Source organism: Lissotriton vulgaris, chromosome 2_1 (genome assembly GCF_964263255.1).
Source record: "Lissotriton vulgaris chromosome 2_1, aLisVul1.2, whole genome shotgun sequence".
Classification (NCBI taxonomy): Eukaryota; Metazoa; Chordata; class Amphibia; order Caudata; family Salamandridae; genus Lissotriton; species Lissotriton vulgaris.
Window position 1 is genome coordinate 996821360 of NC_141687.1, and position 25328 is coordinate 996846687.

General features: G+C 41.5%; 1 protein-coding gene across 1 annotated transcript in view; it reads left to right on the plus strand.

Annotated features, from left to right (window-relative positions):
* The window catches only part of TTC21B (tetratricopeptide repeat domain 21B), a 502211-nt gene that overhangs the window by 327977 nt on the left and 148906 nt on the right, over nucleotides 1-25328 (plus strand). Inside the window, exons 21-22 of the mRNA XM_086956589.1 lie at nucleotides 1802-1912; nucleotides 2820-2901. Of these exons, the coding sequence (XP_086812715.1) occupies nucleotides 1802-1912; nucleotides 2820-2901 (193 nt within the window). The remainder of the gene's footprint in view (nucleotides 1-1801; nucleotides 1913-2819; nucleotides 2902-25328) is intronic.

Genomic DNA, 25328 nt, shown 5'->3' on the forward strand with positions numbered 1-25328 from the left:
ATTTGTACCTGGCCATAGAGCAATTGTGGGAAGTGGTGGTTATCTGTTTAAACCTTGTTTTTAAAAGAAGATTCAGTAAGGGGTTAAACAGAGTACAGTAATTGCTCATCTGAACTGTTGAAGTATGTAGATGTAAACCTGCTAGATGTGGTTAAGTGAAGAGATTAAAGATGCTGTGATGTAATGAACTGTATTTACTAGAGCTAAATAATTGACAAAAAGAGCAAAGATTATTTTTATAAACAAGCTCGTATTTTTCCAAACATTGGTGTAGTGTCATTTTTGGGTGATATTGCGTTGGTTTACTGCTGGGTGGTTTGCAACCTTAGCACATGTGCCTCTATTGAATGTGACTTACCCTAGGCCAGGCTACCCTAGGTGACCTGACATAGTTAGGTTCCAACAGTAGCCAACATATGTTGGTTATCAATGGCCTCCAGGCCGTAGTTTTGCTCTATTTTCAAAAGAAAGTAGTTTCCTACAACTCCCTGGCTAATTTTAGTCATGGTTATAGAGGAAGAAGAGAGGATCTGAGTGCTATCTGCCAGCTTTGCACGGTTGTGTAATTAACATAGACCCAAATCACTGTGTGGTTGTCTGCCATTTTTAAGAGCTATGTTTTGCAGTCTTGCATATTCCTATTTGTTGGTTTGAAATTTAACAGTGTACAATCCGATTTGAGCCATTTGGGTTGTATGTGAGAGGCATTCAGACATTTACCACGTCTGTCTTAACGTGGTCCGAACCATGAATGCCTCTTTACACTGCATTCCTTTACCATGCAAGTTGACTTGCCTTATGGAAAGCGCTGGACTTTGGAATAGTATAATTTACTATTACAACTCCAGTCTGTGCAATAGTAGGGAAAGTGTTCGACTAAAAGTCCAGCATCAGTCCAACAACACTTTTCTTATGGCAAGTTGTAGCAACTTGTGTGGTAAAGGAATCCATTGAAAATACACATTCGTGGTTCGGACCGCGTTGTTAAGGCACAGTGCAGTTCGAGCCGCCATGTAAAGGCGGTTTCCCGGCCATTTAGAGGTGAAAAGAAAAGGTGTGCCTAGTTGTGACTATAGAACCGTAGTCTCTTTCTCTTAATGCAAACTGTGCGCTTGCTTACATGAAATGCTCTGCCATCCTAGAAGTGTGAGCTGAACCAAGTGCTGTTGCTCAAGTGAGCTATGCTGACCTTCCAAACCTCTTCAGATGAAGATTCACTCCCATACTTCTTTGCACTCTGTCTATTTCACTGTTTCTATCCTACCCCACACAGCGCATGGATGCCCAAAGTTTTTATGTGACATTTTTTATCTGCATGGGACTGTTTTACGATTGGAATGAAACTCTTGTATCCTTTCTTTTAGTGCACGTTGGATTTTCTGTGTTCATATATTCAGAAAAAGATGGTGAATAGACAACTCACAATAGCTAGACACTAATAGCACTAGAACTATAAAAGTAGAACGCTTAAAAGTGTTCCAGAATCCCCCACCTTACGCCAGCATGTGTTCTGGACAGCTTGCTGCCATAATGGGCCTCCATATCCCTTCCTCCCCCACCACATTCTCGAGATCCACTGTTACAGGTCGCCATTGTTTTCCTGAAGTGCTCCAAAGGTGTGTGTATCATTTTTAAGCCTTCTTTTTTGTGTATTAATGGTTTAGGCATTTTAATAAATATACAACAAAGCCTTGTTGCAAGGAATAGATATTCCGAAGGGACACAATTAAAACAAAACATTTTACAGGATGAATCTATGTATTGTTTTTATCACATCTGTTTAATTTCTTTGCTATTATAGGTAATGCTGGAACTTGCACAACTCTATCTTGCACAAGAAGATACTGAGGCCTGCCAGCATCAGTGTGCGTTACTGCTAAAGAATGATCAAGATAATGAAGCTGCTACTATGGTTAGTAAAGTACAATATATAGATATATCTATATCTATCTATATATATGTGTGTGTGTGTATAGAGAGAGAGGGATCTAGAGCGAATATATGCTGATGTGCAGAATGTAATATGCTCTTTGTTACCATTATTAATTGTGGCAAAGTGGCATAGCCATGAGAGGCTTCCAGTAGGTCTTGGTGTCTCTCTCTTCAGCAATGATAATAAATAGCACATTGCACTCTACGTACATTTATATATGTTGTATGTCATGGCATTGTGTTAGGTATACGTCTAAAATTGGCATGTACAGAGTTAAATATATGCAGTAAGGAGAAATCTCACTGAAGAAGGCTAGTCAGTGGCCTAGGAAATTTATTTCCTACTGTAAAAACATTGTAATATGTAATATTAAACGCATTAAACGTGTTTCACTGTACAGTGGTAATAAGATAGCATTCGACCATGGCACTGTATTAGTACATGTGTGAATGTGTGTTTTATTAGTACAGTTGCTCGAAATAACGTCTTATTGGGTCATAACATTTTCGCAGCCATGGAATACACCTCTGGTTATGGCTGAAAAGATTACTGTAACACATTTTTGGGTTCAGGAATTAATCGTGAACTGTTTTCTGAATTTCCACCAAATGTGATAGATTTGTGGTAGGTCAAACTCTAGTCTTAAATATAATCTGCCACTGACTCGTTGAGGAGTTGCAAAATTATGTAGAAAAATCACATTTAGGCATGTGCATATGAAATCCTCCTTTTCATTTTTGCGCTCAAATTCCCATATATATATTCTACAAGGCTTGTGGGATAAAGAATATATTTGATTCGCAATTGCAATAGGTTTTTTGTAGTAGATTTGCTTTCACTACATTCATGTATGCACATGTAATCACCAGTAGTTTATGTGTTGCAGATGATGGCTGATCTTATGTTCAGGAAACAAGATTATGACCAGGCGGTATTTCATTTCCAGTTGCTTCTAGAACGCAAACCAGGTACCGTTGAACATTTAGTACGATCACTTCACTAAATATAATGTATTGGAATCCTTTGATTCACTGATTCTTTTTAAGTGAATATTGTTTATTAGAATCCTCAGTATCAATATGGGGCTGGCGAGAGTACACTGACCTTTGGAATACCTCTAATGCTGCTTATTTAAAAATTAAAACAATACCTTCATGATTCTCACTTTAGCACTGAAACAGCACATGGCACACTGTTTGTCTCATTCCTATATTGACATTCATCGTTTCCCTGACGTCGTGAAAGAATTTTACAAAGTGATAAAGCATTTAAAAGACCTAGACAAAAAGGCCTTGAATATTGCAACATACTATGAGCATCTTGGCATGGCTTCTTCGTGAGGCACACAAGGCCATAATATAAATCCCATTTCAACTATTTTATGAAAAGACACAGGAGAAACTTGCACTCAAGAAATTTAACTGGTTCATTCAATTTCACAAGCCACATTTTCACCAACAACTTTAAAACGAATGTCTGTTAAAACGGGCAAAGATCTGGTAAAATAAATTAGCAGTTTAGTTATGGTAACTAAATAAACATTATTTTCTAAATCAAGAAAATGCGTCAACTCAGGTTTTTATATTGATCTACAAAATGTCATTGGGCCAAATGATGCCACTAAAGAGTGATGTGACTTACCCGTCTATTCCCCCTACTGAGGAGATTAATTTATTTTCGACCAATATTAAAAAGGCTGCGAGAGGGTAGGCGCTTCTGTTACCAGTGGTACAAATGAGTCCCCTTTCTCACTGAGATAGTTCCTTCTTCCTTTTCGATGGCTGAGCCTCTAATCACCTTTAGGGAAGCGCTGGTCGACCTCGCTATTGCAGTAATTGAGAATCCATTGTTATCACTTGATGTGAATAAACAGGTGCATGCCTTCTGCTTCCGACCCTACATTCTTCTCTTCCTACCATCTCCACAGAGCCTGGTGGTTCAAGCATCTTTGTCTAGGTGAAACATTAAACCTCTTTCCAGCTTAACTCCTGCACAGAATCCTAAAGGTTGGATGCATTGAAGTGTTTGCGTCAGGAATGCGTTCACACATGTGTGGATGTGATCCACAAAGTTTTCTGGGGATGTCCAAGCTACCCTCATGAACATGCCATTCAATGGTCAAGCATCGTTTTGTGGAGAATGGAAACTGATCATTTGGGACCGCATTATACATGTGGCTCATTTTTTCCATTGTGCCGGGTGCACCTCTTAAAAGGTGCGCCTAGCGCAATGAAGGAAATGTGTCATATCATGATGAATGCAGTGCCCTCAGGGCAGCCTTGAACTCCCGCTGCCCTGGGGTCTGCGCATTAATGTAAAAAATACGGAGTAGCTGCTTTGAACCCACTCTGTATTTTCACAGTGCAGGCTGCAACACGCCTGCACTTTTAAAGGGGATTTGAGATCCCCTAGCAGGCAGGTGCAGTGAGTGACCACCTGCCTGCAGGGGAATATCCCCAGAGGGCTGCTCTCAGGGGGCGCACTGACAGCACGCCACCTTTAAGGTGGCCTATTGTCAGTGTGCCTCCTGAGAGCTTTTTTGCCTCTGCGTCTAATACAGCGTGGACAACAGGGCCGGACTGGCCATAGCGGGCACAGGGCGTTTCCCCGGTAGGCTGCTAGGGTGAGGGCCGGTTTTGGGCCCCTAGGTGGCCGTTTTGGCTACCGGTTGTCGGCAATATCTGCCCCCTGTAACAAAATCGGCCAAAACCGGCACTCGCAAACTGCTCTGCTGCACTCCCCCTCACCCCAGTGGGGAGCAGCTGAGCAGTTTGCCAGGGCCGGTTTCTGTTACCAGTCCGGCCCTGGTGGACAAGGAGGCAAAGGGAATCCCTCATTTGCATGGGCCACGTCCCCATGCAGATAACCTACCCCCTACCCCCCACCCCCAGTTGATAGCACTGTCTTTTTGCATGCCAAAGGCCGCGGGGCACGCAAAGTGGGCGCAAACGCCAGTTGCGCCCTTGGTGCACTTTGTGTAATACGGCCCATGATTGTTTCAATCAAAGTACGGCCACAGCTGTGCTCTGCATTGGGTTAAGCATCTCTGGCTCACCAATTCCACCAACTATACTACAGGGAGATTACTCAGGATGCTCAAGATGATTCCTAATGAAGAAGAAATCTCTGGCATGGATAACCATTACTGAAACAGGTTTCTCAAAAAGCAGTTCTAGAGCATGGTAATCCTTTTGAATATCTGTCTTTTGCGCCAAGAAAGGGATTTCTTTGATAATCATAGATATGGAAGATATATAAGTCCACAACATTATTCATCCAGATGGTCAGTTCTTGTTCTCCAGGGTGAGCAGCCAAAATTACATGGTCTTTATTCTCCCCTTTCGTAACAAATTAGCACCTCATATAGTTACCAGTTTCTTAGTAACTTTGACATTGCATCATGGAAGAGAGGTATTTTACTTGAGTTAGAAGACCATCTCAGGTGGAAGCTTCAAGAGCTGCCCAGGCCGTTTTGTTTTTCATAGGGATCCTGGACCTCGCAATTGATGTGTTGCGTGTTTATCTAGGTTCCTGATCGATACTGTGACCTTATGCCCCTATTCGGCTATAAATCCATTTATTCCCTATATTGGCATAACCGTTCAAGTGCGATTTTCTGAAAAGTCATCTCTGGCCTCACACGAACAGAGCCACATTCCAGCATAGTTCTCTCTGCCACTTCCTTTGCGACCAATTAGTGCAATGACAGAGCAGTAGTCACTATCTGATATTCCTAGATAACACTCCGAGTTCTTCAAAAAGATAAAAACTCAGCAAACCTCGAAATCCCCGCTTGCTATGTTTTGATTAGAAATAGAACTCTAATGAGCAACTGATAACTATCACTTCCTAGTGACATCTTTAATTGACGTCTTATGTCCAGCAAACTTGCGTCAAACCCGGCACCTGTCAGGTATAAATATTACCAACATTGCCTTAAGCAATTGCCTGTTGTACGAGCTACTGAAGCCAGCTGCCTGCACGACCCCGTGTTGGTAACTCTAGCACTCTGTCGCTGCAGCCTGCTATCCTGTGGTGGTGAAGCTGCTGATACCATTATCGCCGCTAAAGCGCGACCTATGGTGCAGTACGCTTAAGGAGCTGAACAGCCGTCCCTCTGCGAAGACATCCAGCAGATTCCAGCTGCCCGCGGACGCTGTCCCCCCTCCTTCCTCGACGCGCTGAAGAGAAGCCGCTGCCTTTCTCGTGCAGAGAAATCCAGTCCCGGCGCTTCCGGTTTACCCTCGCGGGTGACTGGGATATCGAGAGACCCCTGAAGGAGATACCAATCCTCCATCATTCTATTCAGAGGTATGGTGTTGACTAATCCCTTAGATGAGAATTCTTGAAAACAAACCTTGGCAAAACCAACTTAACTTAAAGCTACTTACTTACTCCCCTTTCACGTGTTAGGCTTAGGTCAGGCACACTGGGGTAGGCTTAGTTAGAAGCACCAGTTGAGTATGTTAGCCTAATGTATATATGACTGTATATATGTTTTATTACTTTTAAACCATTGTATGGCTAAGAAACCATATCAATGCTTTTACAGTTCTATTTCGCAATACTTATCTTACTGTACGTACTTTTTATAATAACAATTATTGCAATTGTGGCAATACATTTCTCTTGTACGAGAAGAAAGACTGTTCAATAAATGTTAACCCTTTATTGACAAACGCCCGTCTCTCTATTCTCTACATCTCGTGAAAGTAAACTGCACTAGACTGACTGAGTGAAATACATGTCTATTGTTTCACACGACCCTAGAGATTGACTCTTGATCTGAGGAGCAAAGTTGTCATGTTGCACGGTTGTTGGAAAACTGAATCCCTTCTTGTCTGTGCCAAGGAAGCTGATCACTTCCTATGCAGAGAAGAAAGTTTCCAGTGACCTCTGAGCTAGTTGGTAACACAACCCAATTAAGTTTAGCATAGTCAGTGGAGGCCTGGAATATCCGCAGTTCCACGTCGATACTACTGTTTATGTTATTCCAATGCGCAGGGCCTAGTGGGAAACTAGGAACTACACTACATGGCGCCCAAACGTTTGGTAAGGCGATAAACTAACGCAAGGCAGTTAGAGTAACTCAGTCGTGCATATTTCACACCCCTTTCTCCCGTAAATACTCCAATAGACGTCTGGAGTGGGTGAAAGGTTAAAATCCGCCCGACCTTAGTAGGAAGAGATTCCTATGTAAAGCTCTGGTTTATTCAACGTTGAAGGATACAGTGTTCCAAAATATTGTGCACCTAATCTTTGTCTCCTTGGAGACCTACTCTGCAAACCTCGCATTTTTACAATGCCAGGAGAAAATAACGGAACCACTGGGGCCGCAGCAGATGCGACTCAGCAAGGTCCCGAATACACAGACCCGGATGCAATAATCATCCCGGCACATTTAAGAAAATCTATAACTTCAAAACTTATAGATAACGGACTGACACCTCAAGGTGGTACAGTAATTTTCGTGATAGAGGCTCACGAGTATCGGCAGACAGAGGTATTCTATTCATGGATAAACTTTCCAGCGGTAAACGCTATAACAAAAGAGTTTCACTATTACAAAATAGAGAAACCCCCGGAAGAGTACGCTCCTTTCGAGGAGATTGAAATTCCACTTAAATTTCAAGAGCACCTGCTCTGGTTTAATGGCGCCCTAAAACACAATGATCACATTACTAGGCTCGGTCCACTAGGTAGACCAGGAGCCACGTGGCCGGTTCTAGCCAGCTACACACCACATCCTGACATTGCAAAAATGTCTAGAGAAGAGCTGTTAGTACAGCTAAACACATTAATAAAAATACATAGGCAATTAGTCCAATATGTAATGCAGACTACAACAGTCCAGCCAGCTGTTAATACACCACAGCTGACCCCTCATCAGGGGAACACAAATAAAATTACACCACAGAACATACAGTCATGTCTTGGTAAAACACCCGTAAAACGGGAACAAATTCCTTTCTGGTTAGCCCAGAAAATCACTCAAATAGAGGCAGTATTTCCTGATACTACCCCTATAGAGAAACACAGAATCTTGACAATCTGCTTTCCTATGGGAATCGCACCACACGTGGAGGACTGCGACACTTGGGGTACAGTCTTTGCTTCCATTTACACAAAAACACACGGTGTTCCGTCTATGGCGGTAATACCAGAAGTGCTAAAACAGATTCAAAATGAATTCGGTCCAGAGCCCGCTTTAAATCTAGGTATGAAATTACTGAAAGACTTCAAGCAGGTCACACCTATATTATTAGCCAACATAAGAGGAGAAGCAGCATCTGTGGCGATTCGCCAGAAGTTGAGGGAAACAGATATAAAAGATCCTGTTGAGCTTGCAAAAATCATAGAAAAATGCTATGAAGAATTAGGTAGAGACAGCTTGGGTGGGAAACCGGTAAAGCCCCAACTGCTCGAAAATCCTGAAAAATTATTTATTAAAAATAATTTAAACACTCCTAAAAAGAGCTGGGATGGAAATAAACAATCCACTCCCAAGGAAAAAGTTTTCCAGTCCAGAGGAAGGTCTCCTCGACGGAGGGAAAGAACTCCGACTCGAGAACGCCAGTCTCCCCAGAGGGAGCCCTCTGAGAAAAGATATAACCTTAGAAATAGGGATAATCTGAAAAAACCTGATAGATATCAAAGTATTGATACACGTCCCTCTCGATCTTTTCCACAGAATTCGGAAAGAAGAGGACGGTCAGACCCAGGAGAGCACACCAAGTCCAAAGACAAGGAACCTGCTCAAAATAAGAAATCTCAATTTCAGAAAAAGAAGGTAGCCAGTATTAGGGTAATCAACCATGCCGAGAATACTGAGGACACAGTTGAAAAACGGGGAGTGGGCATTGACAATGTTGGACAGTGCAGCAGAAATCAGTATAGCGCGCAAGATCTTGATGAGTCATCTGGAGACAGTGGACACGAATGAATACATTCAGGTTGAAACTGCCGACGCCAGACTTAGTGAGCCCCATAAAATATACGAAATAACATTGCGTATAGAGGGTGATAAGACTAGGAAAATTAAGGGTCTATTTTGGGATAAGCTCTCAAAAGGCTATGATATTCTGTTAGCTGAAAAAGATTGGCCCCCGGAGTTTGTCAGGGAGTGCCCTCGTGGCGAAGAAGTGATTATGCCTGCCTTCTCGAATCACATACCGATTCACAAAAAATATACATATGCAAGGAAATGGGCAGTAGCCCAGGCACCTGCCATGTAGGATGGGATGAGGATTCACCGCCTCACAAAATCCAACTAAAAAGTGAACCAACTGCCCAACGGCAGTATCCCATAAAGCAAGAAGCTAAAAAACAGGTCAGGGAGATCTTAGATCAACTTGAGTACCAGGGGGTGATTGAAACATGCACCTCTCAAATGAACAATCCTTTGTTTCCTGTCTCCAAGCCAGACAATTCATATCGTCTAGTTTTGGACTACAGACATCTTAATACATGTTGCAAACCTTTTGCAGTACAAAACTCGCATAGTGCAGCCCTAATGAATAACATAGTTAGGAAAAAATATAAAACGACATTAGACATTTCTAATGAATTCTTTTGTCAAAACATTGCACCAGAAAGCAGATATTTGACCGCTTTCTCCGCATTTGGGTCGCAGAAAAAATTCTGTCGACTCCCACAGGGGTTCAAGAACAGCCCAGGACTATTCTCAGCTAGGGTAACAGAGTTACTACAAATCTATGATGATGAAGCATTATCTTACGTAGATGATATTTATCTCACAGACAACGACTTGGATACTCACTTGAAAAGAGTGAACACCATTATACTTGGGTTCGCAGCAGAGGGTTACAAATTCAACTTTAAAAAGTCCCGAATTGCCCATCTGACAGTACTATTTTTAGGGTACGAATTATCAAGTGAAGGGAAAAGCCTAGCGGACAACTTCTTAGAGAAGTGCGCTGTACTCCAAGCTCCAAAAACGCTGAAGAATTTACAATCCATACTAGGTTTTCTGAATTTCGGAAGAACTTACATACTAAATTACGCAGAGAGGGTTAAACCTCTCTACGAACTAATTAAACCTGATTTTAAACAAATCAATTGGACTCAAAAACACACAGAAATTTTGAGATCACTGCAAACAGACATGTTAGCAAAAACAAAATTAGATACACGTGACAACACGATCGATCTTGTAATCCGAGTCATCCCAGGAAGATGCGGATTCACGTACCTGACCTCTAATGAGGGAGAAAAGGTACCTATTTCAATTAAATCTCACTTGTACACACAAGCAGAAAAAACATTCAGTCACACAGAAAGAACTGTGAACGCAGTGCAAATCGCATTAGCAAATGAACGAGAACTAGCACACGGCAAACAGATTAATATCCTTACAGCGGAATCCGCCTTCGAGGCGCTATTCAGCCCAGTAAACCTGCCTACAGTGTCACTGGATCCGAAATGGATACAGTGTATAGATTCTCTAGGAGCGGAAGATGTGAAATACTATTTCGCCCCGCAATTTGAAGAACTGAATGATTTAGAATATGAAGAAGAATATCCTCTGCCAATCGAAATTCTGCCTCTCCCACAATACGCATGTATAATCTATACAGATAGCTTTGTACAGCATTTCAACGTAGAGAGAAAATCCTACGATGCAGCATGTGCGATCATTAAAGGTCGTTGGCTGTGCGGTAAATTCAGACCGAAAGTAACAAAAACTGAATCTGTAAGAAACTGTTCGGTTCAAAGAACTGAAATCAGATCTTTAAAGATGGCGCTAGAAAATGCAGAACGTGAATTCCCGACACTTATAGTGTGCGATTCTCATTTTTGCGTCAACTCTTACAACAATAAACTGCAGAGTTGGATCGAAAACGACTACAAAGATGACACAGGTGCCACAATAAAGCATAAATTGCTCTGGAACGAGGTAGCTCTTTTACACAAAGAACTACAAAAGACTCACGTGATTCACGCACAGAGTCTTCGACGTGATGGCGTTCACGTTGCAGGGAATTCATTGGCTAATACAGCCACCGCGGAAGCAACTAAACCGGCTTCCGTAGCCACAAAAAAGCGTACAGATAAGTACATAGACGGGGAAACCATGCTGGCAGTAAAAACGACCGTAAAAGGCGACTGTGCAGCACTACCCGTAAACTATCCACTCAATTATGCATACATAATCGATGCAAACTCCGTTCCTTTTGCTCGAATCCCTGGAGTGGGGGACAGAGTAATTCCAAACATGAACAGGAGAATATTTTTAATAGCAGACGCACACATGGGATTGGGTCTAAGGCACAGAGAGATCAAGGAATCACTGACTGAATTACAATCAGTATTCTGGTGGCCGGGAATGAGTGTAGAACACCAAATATATGCAAACAACTGTGAAAACTGTAATAGGGATCGCAGTAGCGAACCTTGCTACCGGCTACCAATCAGAAAGAGCGTAACGCTGCCTACACCCCATCCTGCGTCCTATTAATAGTTAAGACGAAAAGCACTTAAAAAATGAGGCCTCCAGCGCTCGGCTGACGCTAGAACGGTTATAAAAGATTTGCGAGTCCATATCGGCATATACGCAATTACCACGTTCCATTCTGACCAGGGTCCTGCGTTCAGCTCTCGAGCTTATAAGGAGGCCATGGCCAGCCTGGGAATTGGGTTGCGGTATTCTTGTCCGTCATACCCCGGAAGGGAACAGTGTGGTAGAAAGAAAAAACCGTGACATAAAGCAATCTATAACGGCGAAGGTATTAGGTTCAGGCGCTGGGTGGGTCAAACATTTAATAAGTGTCCAGACTAGTCTTAACAACATGCCAAGAAATTCTCTAAAAGGTTTAAGCCCATACGAACTATTGTTCGGAATTAGAATGCGAGTTCAGGACCTCGATAGTCAGATGTCAGTGGTACAAGAAAAAACAACAGACTTTGACATCAAAGATCGTTTGGCTGTTTTACAGGAACTGAATGAAACAAGAAAATCCTTAAGCAACGTAAATTTAAAGCAACAGCCAAGTACCACTGACGAGGCACCACCCGCAACAGCCCCAGCAAGGCCTGTCTGGATTCCAAAGATTGGGGATCTAGTCAGAGAAAAGATCGCGGTTAAGAAGGAATTTGGGCCTTCTTACAGAAAAGCAGTACCTGTCTTAGCACTCACCGGAACAAGATCAGTTGTGCTACCGCCCCTTGCTGGTAAAAAGGAGAACAGAGTCGTGTCTATCGATCTGGTAAAACCACAAGCATGCGGCCTATAATCAACAGTAGGCCCAGTGGACTCCCAAGAAACAACAGAATACCCAAACTTGCAACAATGCAAGAGGTTCAAACTGAAAGACTAATCACATTCGATCAGCCTGCAGTGCACAATGAAGGACTATGCAATAATGCCATGGAACTCGTGCCTCTTGAAACACAGATTGAAACAGTTCGTCAAGAAACAACACCAGTCTACAATGATGTGGCATCAGAAAGTGCTACCGAGAGACAGATTGAAAGAACAATCCCATCAATTGACAGAACTGCCTCTGGTTATTTCATCAACTTCGACAACTTCTCTGAAGATTTAAATATCCCCGATGCCAGAAACTAAAAAGACTTTTAAAGAAAAAGCAACGGAACTCTTTCATCAACTGAAGGAAATATACCTAATTTCCCCTTGGCTAGAGTTCTGGTTCGGTCTAGGTGTATTTTTCCTCCTGCTTTGGCTCATCATGGTACTTTGTTTGGGAAAATTCATTGAAGGAAAATATATTACAATGGACACAGCAAGTCAGAACATCAACCTAGTCCTGAAACCACACAGATCATCCCACGTGAAGAAAAGAGAACTGTCAACAGTAAATGTCACAGCAATTCCAATACCTGGTGGGGTAGTATGGGAGGAAACAGACTATGAGATATATGGTCCGGTCGAAATCCTGAAGTATCCTCATCAACTAAAGGTTTCCTTAAGTGACTTTGTGACACCTAGTACATTCTCTGATGATTGGGACTTTAACAGTATTAATGACATGATGTCTGATTTAGTAATGTCAGCTAGATTCACAGATCATGATTATTTACAAGGTTCATCTAGTTATGAGCAGTTATTCTGTTACACCCACTATGGGGATCATTACTTGCATAAATCTGCACAGCCTAGAAATGTTTTTATGTATAATCAATGGGAACATTGTGCTACACCACCTAAAAGCAGTTCTAAAGCATTTTTTGAGAAATTCAAATACTTCTCAGGGTTTAACACCAGTGATGCAGAAACGTTTTATTACAAACTGTTAGATAAAACAGGAATGAAAACAATGCTGACAAATTCTAAATTGATATATTCAGAAGCATTTTATGACAAAATGATGACATTTGGTTTTGATTATTGGAAAAATAATATTGAAACGAAAACAATTTGGGGTACAAAAGATTGGCAGGTGCAAGGCATAGAAGCACTATTTAGAACCTGCATGATACCTGAACAAATGTTATTTTTAAATGACACAATACACCAAACATCTTGTCTTGGCCTAGCTAAGATCAAAGACCTTAAAACACCGTCTATACCAAAGCCAATACCTGAGAATACAACTACAGATATTGAATTAGACGTGTCACAAATTTTACATTTCAACAGAACACATCCTGATTGGAAAAAGTGGTTAATCTGGCCTACAGACACAAATAGCTGTCAAGATCGATTCCTGAATAAAACACAGGGATTAAAAATGACCAGATTAGACCCTAGATACTCCCAGAGACAACATCCAGGGATTATAACAACATACAGTGTAGGGAAACTCTGCCTAGAATGGCTAACTTCATCCACACTGGCTGAAATTAAGCAACACTTGTCTTTATTAAAAGATGGTGCTGATTTGCGCGATTTCATTCTTGGACCACGCAAACAGCGTCAAAAGCGTTTCATAGCGACCAGTATCTATGCTGCTTACAACGAGGCTTGGAAAGTAAAGCAAATTGAAACTGCTGAAAAAATACGAGAAATTGATCGTATTAATTTGGAGAAATCACTTTCTGTGGTAGACAATGGGTTAACGACTCTGTCTTCCAGAATATATTCTTTGGACAATATTGTATCCTCTGCCTTTGATGTGATAGACAGAGATTTGCTAATGTTACAACATGGCCAATCTCAATTACGCTCTATTATAGAATTAGGCTGGACGCTGCAAAATCTTCGTTCAGGCTATGTGCCTTGGCGTTTAATCAACACAACGTCATTATTTTCCAGTTTTAACCTTACTGATAAACAGATCAGTTTGGCACAGAAAGGAGCAGACTATACAATCCTGAGCATCGAAAAACTCGAGAGATTATCATTGACAATGTCAGAGAGTCCTGTCATTGAATGGATAATACACGGAATTATCACAATTCCGATAACAACTTTCCGATTTAAAAAGTGCCTTGAGTACATACCTGCTGGCCAATATGAACAATTGGGTAAAGGATATGTAAAGCCCGAATGGAAATTACCATACACTCACTCTTGCTATAGTGACAGTGACAAAAATGTATTTCTTAGTGGTGAGAATTGTAAACATTCACTAAGCGGTATACTTTTGTGTCAGGGTATTAATTTACACGGAGCATGTGATGGAAATTCAAACAACCTTTCATGCCACCAGCTAGTCACACCTGCAACTCAGATAGAGCCCTTCTTTATGCAACTCGCGAACGGGAGTTACATTCTTAGAACGGATCACAGATGTTGTGGCCTCACGCCGGGGAAAAGTTATCTAATAGAAGTAACGTCCATGGTCAAATGTTGTATGCAAGCATTGTTCCCGAGTGGGCCTCCAGACATAGTGACTCCCATCTGGCCTCGTCTGAATCTCTATTCTATACGAATTGGTACATTAAGCAAAATGAAATCTGTACTTTTACAGACAACAGTGCCTATAACGTCATCTAAAGAGACGTATGATCTTCTAGTTGCAAGGACAGCTACTGAAATTCATGACCTTTTATCAACAAATTGCCCCGTGCATTTCGTAGAAATGTTCAGCCAACTCCTTAACATGTCTAGTGCTACAAGCATCCCAGGCATATTTAAGACAGTCTTTACGGGACTGCTAACACCCTTCCAGGCAATTTTGGGAATCTTTCCTAATTTTGTGCACTCCATTTTTGGCGGCATACCATTATTTTTGGGACTCGTCGCAGGGATTCTATTTTTGACCCTCCTGCTACGTTATGGCAAGCCTCGGCTCAGACATAGCTCCCATGGGAATGGAAGAGACAATCCTAGCAATGTGCTACCGGGACAGGATAACTAACATCCTCGGATTGGCCAGGCTGAGAGATCTAAATATGACCTGGTTCCTTTCATTCAGACCGATATGGCAAAATTGCATTTTACCTGTGCTACGGTGTATGCTTTGCGGCGATGAATGCGTGTTGGACATCTGTCTTTCACTTCCATCAGCAGTACCAATGGACGTCGATACTTTGCTCAGTCCAATAACGGCTCACGCATTGTGTTGTCCCCAGCGGCTACCAATCCTGATGACGGCATTCGTGGAGACTCCTGTACTACAGCCAAGTGGTAACAGTGGAGCGAGTGACAAAAGCAACATCATCCAGGTACAACGTTCTGTGAGCATTGCTGGTCCTGCCTTCGATGACAGCAATCATTCTCACACCTGCCAAGTTACAGCGCTATCTAATTTGGTTGAACTATCACCTGATTTTGTAGACCAATTCTTTGAGAGCCTGTCTGATACGATGTTCTCACCCACAGAGAAACAATAACTTTTAGAAGCTTTCCGACACACAGCGTTCCCATGAACTCTGAATTCGGCCTTCAGTTTTGATCAACAAAAACTGCCAAGAGCTTTGGAAATCTATTTTCTTTGAATTGGACAATTTTTCTAATATTGACCCTTTTTTGGCACGAACAATTCTTTGCTTAACGTAAAAACTATTCTTAGAGAACAGAAGCTTCACACTTCTATTTCTAAACACATCTAGAGACATAACAACATTACACCAGCCTCTAGCACACATGTTATTACAATGCATTTTTATGTGATGATTTATCTTGCTTTTCTTCTGTCAGAGATACTTCATGTGTAATTCCTTTTGCATAATCGTTCATTGATTTCATATGCAATAATTTTTTGAATGATTACTATGCTTTAAAAAACGTACAGTACCTAAATTTCATGTATTACAAGTACGCCTATTTCAAATGCATTTATGTATTTTGGGGTGGGCAATGTTACACATACATCTAATTGCTTTAGTTTTAGTAATTTTGATGGACATTAACCCGTGGAGTGGGTGTTGCGTGTTTATCTAGGTTCCTGATCGATACTGTGACCTTATGCCCCTATTCGGCTATAAATCCATTTATTCCCTATATTGGCATAACCGTTCAAGTGCGATTTTCTGAAAAGTCATCTCTGGCCTCACACGAACAGAGCCACATTCCAGCATAGTTCTCTCTGCCACTTCCTTTGCGACCAATTAGTGCAATGACAGAGCAGTAGTCACTATCTGATATTCCTAGATAACACTCCGAGTTCTTCAACAAGATAAAAACTCAGCAAACCTGGAAATCCCCGCTTGCTATGTTTTGATTAGTAATAGAACTCTAATGAGCAACTGATAACTATCACTTCCTAGTGACATCTTTAATTGACGTCTTATGTCCAGCAAACTTGCGTCAAACCCGGCACCTGTCAGGTATAAATATTACCAACGTTGCCTTAAGCAATTGCCTGTTGTACGAGCTACTGAAGCCAGCTGCCTGCACGACCCCGTGTTGGTAACTCTAGCACTCTGTCGCTGCAGCCTGCTATCCTGTGGTGGTGAAGCTGCTGATACCATTATCGCCGCTAAAGCGCGACCTATGGTGCAGTACGCTTAAGGAGCTGAACAGCCGTCCCTCTGCGAAGACATCCAGCAGATTCCAGCTGCCCGCGGACGCTGTCCCCCCCTCCTTCCTCGACGCGCTGAAGAGAAGCCGCTGCCTTTCTCGTGCAGAGAAATCCAGTCCCGGCGCTTCCGGTTTACCCTCGCGGGTGACTGGGATATCGAGAGACCCCTGAAGGAGATACCAATCCTCCATCATTCTATTCAGAGGTATGGTGTTGACTAAACCCTTAGATGAGAATTCTTGAAAACAAACCTTGGCAAAACCAACTTAACTTAAAGCTACTTACTTACTCCCCTTTCACGTGTTAGGCTTAGGTCAGGCACACTGGGGTAGGCTTAGTTAGAAGCACCAGTTGAGTATGTTAGCCTAATGTATATATGACTGTATATATGTTTTATTACTTTTAAACCATTGTATGGCTAAGAAACCATATCAATGCTTTTACAGTTCTATTTCGCAATACTTATCTTACTGTACGTACTTTTTATAATAACAATTATTGCAATTGTGGCAATACATTTCTCTTGTACGAGAAGAAAGACTGTTCAATAAATGTTAACCCTTTATTGACAAACGCCCGTCTCTCTATTCTCTACATCTCGTGAAAGTAAACTGCACTAGACTGAGTGAAATACATGTCTATTGTTTCACACGACCCTAGAGATTGACTCTTGATCTGAGGAGCAAAGTTGTCATGTTGCACGGTTGTTGGAAAACTGAATCCCTTCTTGTCTGTGCCAAGGAAGCTGATCACTTCCTATGCAGAGAAGAAAGTTTCCAGTGACCTCTGAGCTAGTTGGTAACACAACCCAATTAAGTTTAGCATAGTCAGTGGAGGCCTGGAATATCCGCAGTTCCACGTCGATACTACTGTTTATGTTATTCCAATGCGCAGGGCCTAGTGGGAAACTAGGAACTACACTACAGATGTTAAGAAATGTTCCCTGACTCCATCCTAGTGCTCGCTATATCATGGTAGTGAACTTTAATATGACACTACTCCTTGTCAGAAACATAGGATTCTAGCACTATCTAGGCTAGCCAAAACATTTCAACATCAGTCTATTTGCATATTCCAAACTTAAACGTTCCCATTGGTAGCAATGTCCTCCAATATCCCCTTAGTTTAAATATTGCAGGCTGCACTCGAGAGCCATTCACGAGCAGCTAGATGCCCATGAGTATCATTCTTCAAAGCATCGAGATTCTTCAAGACTTGTGTTCAGGTTGGCTGTAGTATGGCTGTATGATCAGAGAAACCTTTGGTCAGCCCAGTTTTGTTTTGCAAGTCCAGATTCTCAGGCAATACTCTTGGCATACACATTCATCACTGGCTGGGTGAATTGGACTGGTTAGGATTAGAAATGCTGGATCTCACAGAATTACTAAATTATCCCCTTCCTGCAAGATGTTATGGCTTTGACTGGCGTTATGACTCGCATAAAAAGGTATTTCTTTTTTTGAAAGCGGTATTTGCAGGAGAAGAAGTTTCCAATGAGGATAATGGAGCGCTGATCAATTCTTCTGCTGGTAAAGAATGTTTTGAATGGTGTAGAATAAAACGTTTACTTACAACACTTTATCATTCCCAGTCTAGTGGTAAAGATGAAAGTTCCATAAGATGTTGATGGAAGGCATCCAGAATGCACTCAAACCTACAGTAGATTGTACTGAGGCTATAACAAAATTGCTTTGGGTATACTGGACCACACCACATTCAGTCACAGGGGACATTCTATTTGAACTAATAAGAGGTAGGAAGGTAGTGTCTGCTTTATACCGGTCTATATAGTCAAATTGTTGGCTCAATTAGAGACCTAGCAGACCACATCACATTCTGTCACAGCAAAAATTCCATCTGGACCGATAAGAGGTAGGAAGGTAGTGTCTGCTTTATACCGGTTTATATAGTAAAATCTTTGGTTCAATTGGAGACATACTAGACCACACCACATTCTCTCACAGCAAAAATTCCATTTGGACCGATAAGAGGGTGGAAGTTAGTGTCTGCTTCATACCCATTTTTGATGGTCAAAGCTTTGGGTCAAAAATGCGATGTTCTTGATGTGAGTAGCAGTCAAAGGATGCGGTTAGTGAGATGCATTGTGTATGAACCATGCTGACATAGAAGGTGACCTGATTTGTAGCCAGCGAGTGGGTTTGCATTGAATATCTTTCATTGTGGAGATAAGTGTTGCCTAAGTTTGGGGATTGTGATCAGATAGTGGAGGTGCATGGTAATGCTGCGCCCCTTACTAATGGTCAGTGGTGGTATATGATGCAAGTGGCTTAACTTGGTCTGAAAGGTCAAAAAAATGAAGCTGTTCGGATGGTGGAAGGAGTGATGGCATTGAGTGGCTTTGGTGTGAATTCAGCAAAATGAGTACATTGAGCACCAACAGGAATGCCGATATCAGCAAAACAAAATGTATGATGGTGAAGAGAAAATTCGGAGACTAGACTTGCCAATTCGAAGAAGTCATAATGTCTGAAGGCTTTCTCACAGGCTCTTGGACAACAAATTCTGTTTCATTTTTCTGCTGAACCTCCCTGGTGATCTATTACAATTCTCCATTTGTGATTTTAATCTTATCTTGATCTATTGTTCTTACCTTTTTGTTTGTTTGTGTGAGAGGAAGATGTATAGCATGTTTTTTATAGCTCTTAGTCCGCCTATGATGTAACTTATTTAGGTATGCTAATTGATAGGTCTTACATTCTGCTATGGAATGTAGTTTATTAGTGTTCAAGTTAATAACAGTTACAAGACAAGGTTACCTTTTCAAAGCATTTGAACTTTACACTAGTAGAACATTGACGACACAGCATGAGTTCTATGCCTGCATAGTAATGCTGCCATGTGATATGTAATAAACATGTCATTCATCCATCTTTACTTGCAAAAGTTTATGTACATGTATTCTATTTTAACAGAAGTGGTGTAAAGAGGTCAGTCTCAGTTAAATCTTGTCTCTTCCAAAACTCTCTCCATTGATGTCAGTACATGTCAGTACAATTCAACTCGCAGAGAGCTACTGTGAGAGCAGAGAGAAAGAAATACTGTTTATTTAGACCTTAGTCTTTAAAACCAAATCAAATAAAATTCAGGATATTATACATAAATTAGTTATTAGTAAAACAGTGTACAACTTTTTGTTAAAATCTTTAAAAGGTATAAAAACATACAGAACATTCTACTTAAAATCCGAATCGTCTTAGACTTTTATAGTCAAGGCTTTTCATTATCTTCAGCAGTCCACCATTGCTGTTAGGAGATTAAAAGGTATTAAAACCCATAGGACTTGTCCTGCCTAAGTTACTCTTCTTCTTTTATTGTATACAGGGTAACTGGGGTTTCTCACTACACTTCTTTGAGCTTTCCCCTGACCATTTGATTAATTTCTTTCAGGTAGTAACTCAGAGCTATAGCAATTTCTAGATATTCCATTCTTAGCACTAAATTGATTGCTTGGGCTCTCGCTCTTGTGTTATATTTTCTGAATATGGGTCGCAGAATCCGTTTTCTCACTTCAACATACATGAGACAATCAAGAAGAATGTGCATTATCTCACACTTAGACCCCATACCGCACTTGCATAAACCATCTGGGTACATCATTTCTGCCGTGATTTTCTCCTCCACTCGCCATGGGATAATGCCAATTCTCATTTTTAAAATATCCCACCTAAATCCATAGTTCGGGAGTGCTTCTAGGTATGGATATCCTATATCGGTTTCCCACACTTTTATCATGTTTTTTACCGATTTTTTTTGTTTCTTAGATAACCTAGGTCCTGCGACCTCGAGTGCTCCCTTCCGTGTGCTCTAAGTGTCCCTTTTGTAAAGACTGCTTCTAAGGGGTTTTGGGTTGTACCCACATCTAGGCAACAAATTGTCTCTTTTATCTTCTTTTTTGCCTCAGCTGCCCATCTTAGATTGCTATGTTGTATTTCCCCACTACACCAGTGTGACACCTTTTGCACTTCCTCTAGAGATTGCCGTTTCCAAAATCTAGCCACCGCCATTCTGGTCTGGGTATTCCACCCTATCAATCCTGTTTCGAGTCTAATTGCCTGTAGCATGGCTGACTTTGGCAAGGACAGTAGCATTTTTACAGCTTTACCTTCCTCCCGATTCCAATCCCCTTTACCACTAAGGAATAGGACCTCTGCCCCATATAGTACTTGTGGGGGGACCATGGCTGAAAAAGCTTTTATCATGTGTTTATGTGACATATCTCCGTAGGTTTTATTAAATTTCTTCAAACCACAGATAGAGGAAGAAGCTTTTGCATTTTGGTTTTCTACATGTTTGTTCCATTTTAAGGATGATTCGAACCATAGGGCCAGATATTTATATTCTTTTACTGTTTCTAGGAGGCCCATAGGAATGAATGGGAAGTTATTCTCAATTTGCGATTCTCAATTTGAGAATCGCAAATTGAGAATAATTTCAAGGGTGCAGGGGTGTCCAAAGGACACCCTGTTGCACTCCTGAAATAAGCATGGGTGCACACGTGGCGCACATACATGCCCCAAGGGCATGTATGTGCGTCACATGGCACTTTGAAAAACGCAAAAATGTGCATTTTTCAAGAAATTCGCAAATTACCACCAACTTGAAGTTGGAGGTAATTTGCGATTCCTTAAGGACAATTTGCTTTTTTTTTTGCTTCATACATTGCATTTAAGGAATCGCTAAATTTGCGATTCCTTAAATGCAATTGAAAAATAAGGAATCACAAATTTTGCGATTCCTTGTTTTGCACCAGATTTTCCTTAATACATACCATTTGGCAAATTCGCATTCGCAAACGCTGAAATTCTGCGAATTTCGGCGTTTGCGAATGCGAATTTGCTTGATACATATGGCCCTTAGCCTTGTCAAAGTAACTATTATTAAAGCTGCTTTCTCTTTAGTGGGCATTTTTGTTTCTGTCGTACTTTTTTATTGCATTTTGACTGCATGCTTAGGTAATTTTACTACATGCTTGGGTAAAAATTGGGAAAATTGAGTGAATACCTTAAAAGGCCTTCACTCGCGTGTATACCTCTCTGTGAAAGACATAATCAGTATAAGTGCCTTGCCCCTCCAGAAATACAGATACAATGATTAGGCTTGCTTACCTTTATCATTATCAGTCATATTTGTGCTGTGTTGCGTTCAAATTACAGTGGCCCATTTGACTCGGTATCCAAACTGGACACTGTATTTATATTGAAGCTTACTCACATGTGATTATCTGCTAGATTTGTTTTAAGAACCCTACTAAATCTTGGTTTGCACATGTTCATGAAAATGTCTTTGTTTTCATGGGTGGTTCAGTGCAGCATTGTCTCGAAATCTATGCATATACTTCATGTATTTTCATAATGTCAACGGGATGTGCTGCAAATTGTATTTCTGCAGTAGAACATTTGAATTAGGGGAAACATCATTTACCACAAAGGCATTACCACTAATAACGTTTACCACGGGTCACTTACCACGCAAACGTCTTTCCAACGAGGGTGCCTTCCACGACCGTCTTTACCACGCAAGTACGTTCTGCGTGGGCTGGGGGGGAGACGTGGTATTCCTTCCAGTCGTTCTGCGTGGGCTTGGGGGGGCTGGGGGCGGCTCGGAGGGAGGCTGCGGGGGTCTCCCCCCCCCAAAAAAAAAAACAAAGGAGCGGGTTACTTAAATTTAAAAAAACGCACTTCAGTACCACCGAAGTAAAAGGAAAGTGCCTCCCCCAAAGACGTGCCGTGTACGTCAAAATAGCAGTCCTTTTTTAATTTTGGTCGACGTGTTTGACGCTTGTTTCCATGGTGGATGGAAGTAAGGGCTGCTGGAGAAAGACGGGAAGGTGACAGGAAAGAAAATAATCTTTATAGAAAATATCAGCGACGGCTCGTGGAGGGAGTTACGGTGGGGCAGGAGGGTGGGGAGGGGGAGGGGCAGGGTGGAGGTTGCTAAAAACCGGCATATGGATAATTGCAGGTAAGTAAACAATTTAATTAATAAAACGAATTTCGTAGTGCGCCTTGCATCGCAAAATGCAATGCAGTGCGAGCTACGAAATTCGTTTTATTAATTAAATTGTTTACTTACCTGCAATTATCCATATGCCGGTTTTTAGCAACCTCCGCCCTGCCCCTCCCCCTCCCCGCCCTCCTGCCCCACCGTAACTCCCTCCACGGGCCGTCGCTGGAAAATATATATATATATTTAAGCGGACAGTAAAATAAAAGAATAAATAAATCTAAGGTAATTTGTAGTTTATAAATGTTGAAAAAATGATCGATTGGGTTGAAAAGCAGTTACTACTTACTCTAGAAATACTTTTTTGCCGATCAGTTTCATTATGTTAATTACAGAGACATTTAGGCTAAATGGACATTTCTACTCGTGGAATAATCCTTCATTGAAAATTCCAGCGTGGTAAAGCCACTTGCGAACTAAAATTTGCGTGGTAATGCCATGCGTGGAACTAGTAATCGTGGAAAAATCATATATTCTTGAATTAGTGTCATTAGTTTAAGCCTTTTGTGGTCACAAAAATGAATTGGAAGTAGAACTGGAATCCAGAAGTGTCATGACATCTTAACCTTATGACCTATTGTTACCTTGGCTGCTAATGCCTTATCCTTGGCTCTGGTTTCTGTGGATTTGAAGAGTGCATCACGGAAGAGCTTATACATGGGATACTTTCAGGGAGTGCTTTGCCGCATGCACTTCTGTACTTGAATATTCTGAATTCTTACCCTCAAGGTTAAACCTCTTGTGTTTGCAATTTTTGATTTTCACTGGCGTTTGAAGCAAGAAATGGCATGGCATCCCCAGCCTTTGGCATACCTTTACTGTGGTTGCTAAGGGAATCTCCCTGGACTTCGGTCCCTATGGAATTATAGGGTGCATATGTGAAGAGAAGTCGTAGAGCATGTTTCACAGAGCATGCAAGGTGGAAGTTGTCATTGTTGTATCTTATCCTTTCTTTAGTGGTGTGGAGTGGTGTGGCTCACTGGTTAGAGGTGGCAGATCCGGAAGCAGAGGACGACCCGGGCAGGGTTCAATTCCCGACGCGGCAGGGTCGTGAACCAGGGTCAGCGGACTCGATAATTCTCGCCTCGGTGCCTACTCTAACCAGGGATCACACTCGGCAACTCTGGGCATTAGCTTGACTCATCTGCACAATGGCCCCCCACAAACGCCAGGGATGCCTGGTTTCACCTTGGAGATACCCAGGAGGGAACATCTCACAGGGAAAGCCAGGACGGGTTCCACAGCGGTCTATAGCATCAGGACGCACACACATTTAGATGATGCGTCTTAGTCTATATTACTAGCCTCAGCCATTGCATGTATTTTAGTTTACGTTGTGTTGTTGTGAGAATTTTGACATATTTTTACATTTCTGCACCTCATTAGCCGTCTGCATCCTCGTGATTAGGGTTGCTTATTTTTGCAGAAGTGGTGTATCTGTATCATCTCCTCTAGAGCAGATCACCAATCTTAGTTCAATTCCATATGTTACTGTTACAGAAAATGGTTGGCTGGGGGTGTTTAATGTTTTCACAGCATACTGCAGATTTATCATGCAGGACACATTTTCATTCTTTCTGTCTTTTGTAGATCAGGCATCATGATACCACTGTCCCTTATACCGTTTTTATAGTGTTGCAATTTGTAAAAGAGGGTTGCTTGATTGTTGCACCTTTTGTGTTTTAAACTTTATTCTGTGATTGTTTCAACCCACACTGTACAGTTTCATGCTTGTGTTGGCGTTTTGGGCCAGGAAGATTTCATCGCTTACCAGCAATACAACTTGTGCTTTGCTATCTTGGGATCTGGGCCCTAAAACATTATTTGGGTTGTTCTATCCAATGGCAAAATCAGATTTAACAGTGTGGGTGTTTACTTTATTTTTGAATTATTTCTGATGATCGAATTTCATTTGGTTGGAGTAGTGCATCTGAAGTAATGCACCATTGTTTTTATGTGGGAAAGTATTTATTTATTGTATTTTCTGTTACGTAGTTTCTGAATCACAATTTCTGAGTTTTACCAATCGTCTTTCTTTGTACAGTTCTGCCTGGTAAGGAAAAATTGTCCAAAAGGAAAATTGTTTTGCACACTACACAGATGTGCACTTGTGCACAGGTGAAGCCGTCGTCCAAGTCATTATTCCATTAGCCTTAATTAGAATCTACTATGCAAATGCACTCTATTTAGGACTTCCAACAGGCCTTAATAATAGGCTCCAGTTGGCGCAACTCCAAGCAGCGAAACTGGTTGTTCAACAGGCCAGGTATTGTCAGACAAAATCTCTGATGAAGAAGCTGCATTGGCTTCCCGTTTCCCAGCACACCAATTTCGACAAAGGCTGCATTCTTTTTAAATCACTTCACAACAAAAGTCCAGCTTTTATTACCTCAAGAATACTGAGTTCTATACCGAAGCGTACTCTCAAATCAGCCCACATGAATCTTTTAATGGTTCCTAGATTCAAGAGAAATAGGTTGGGA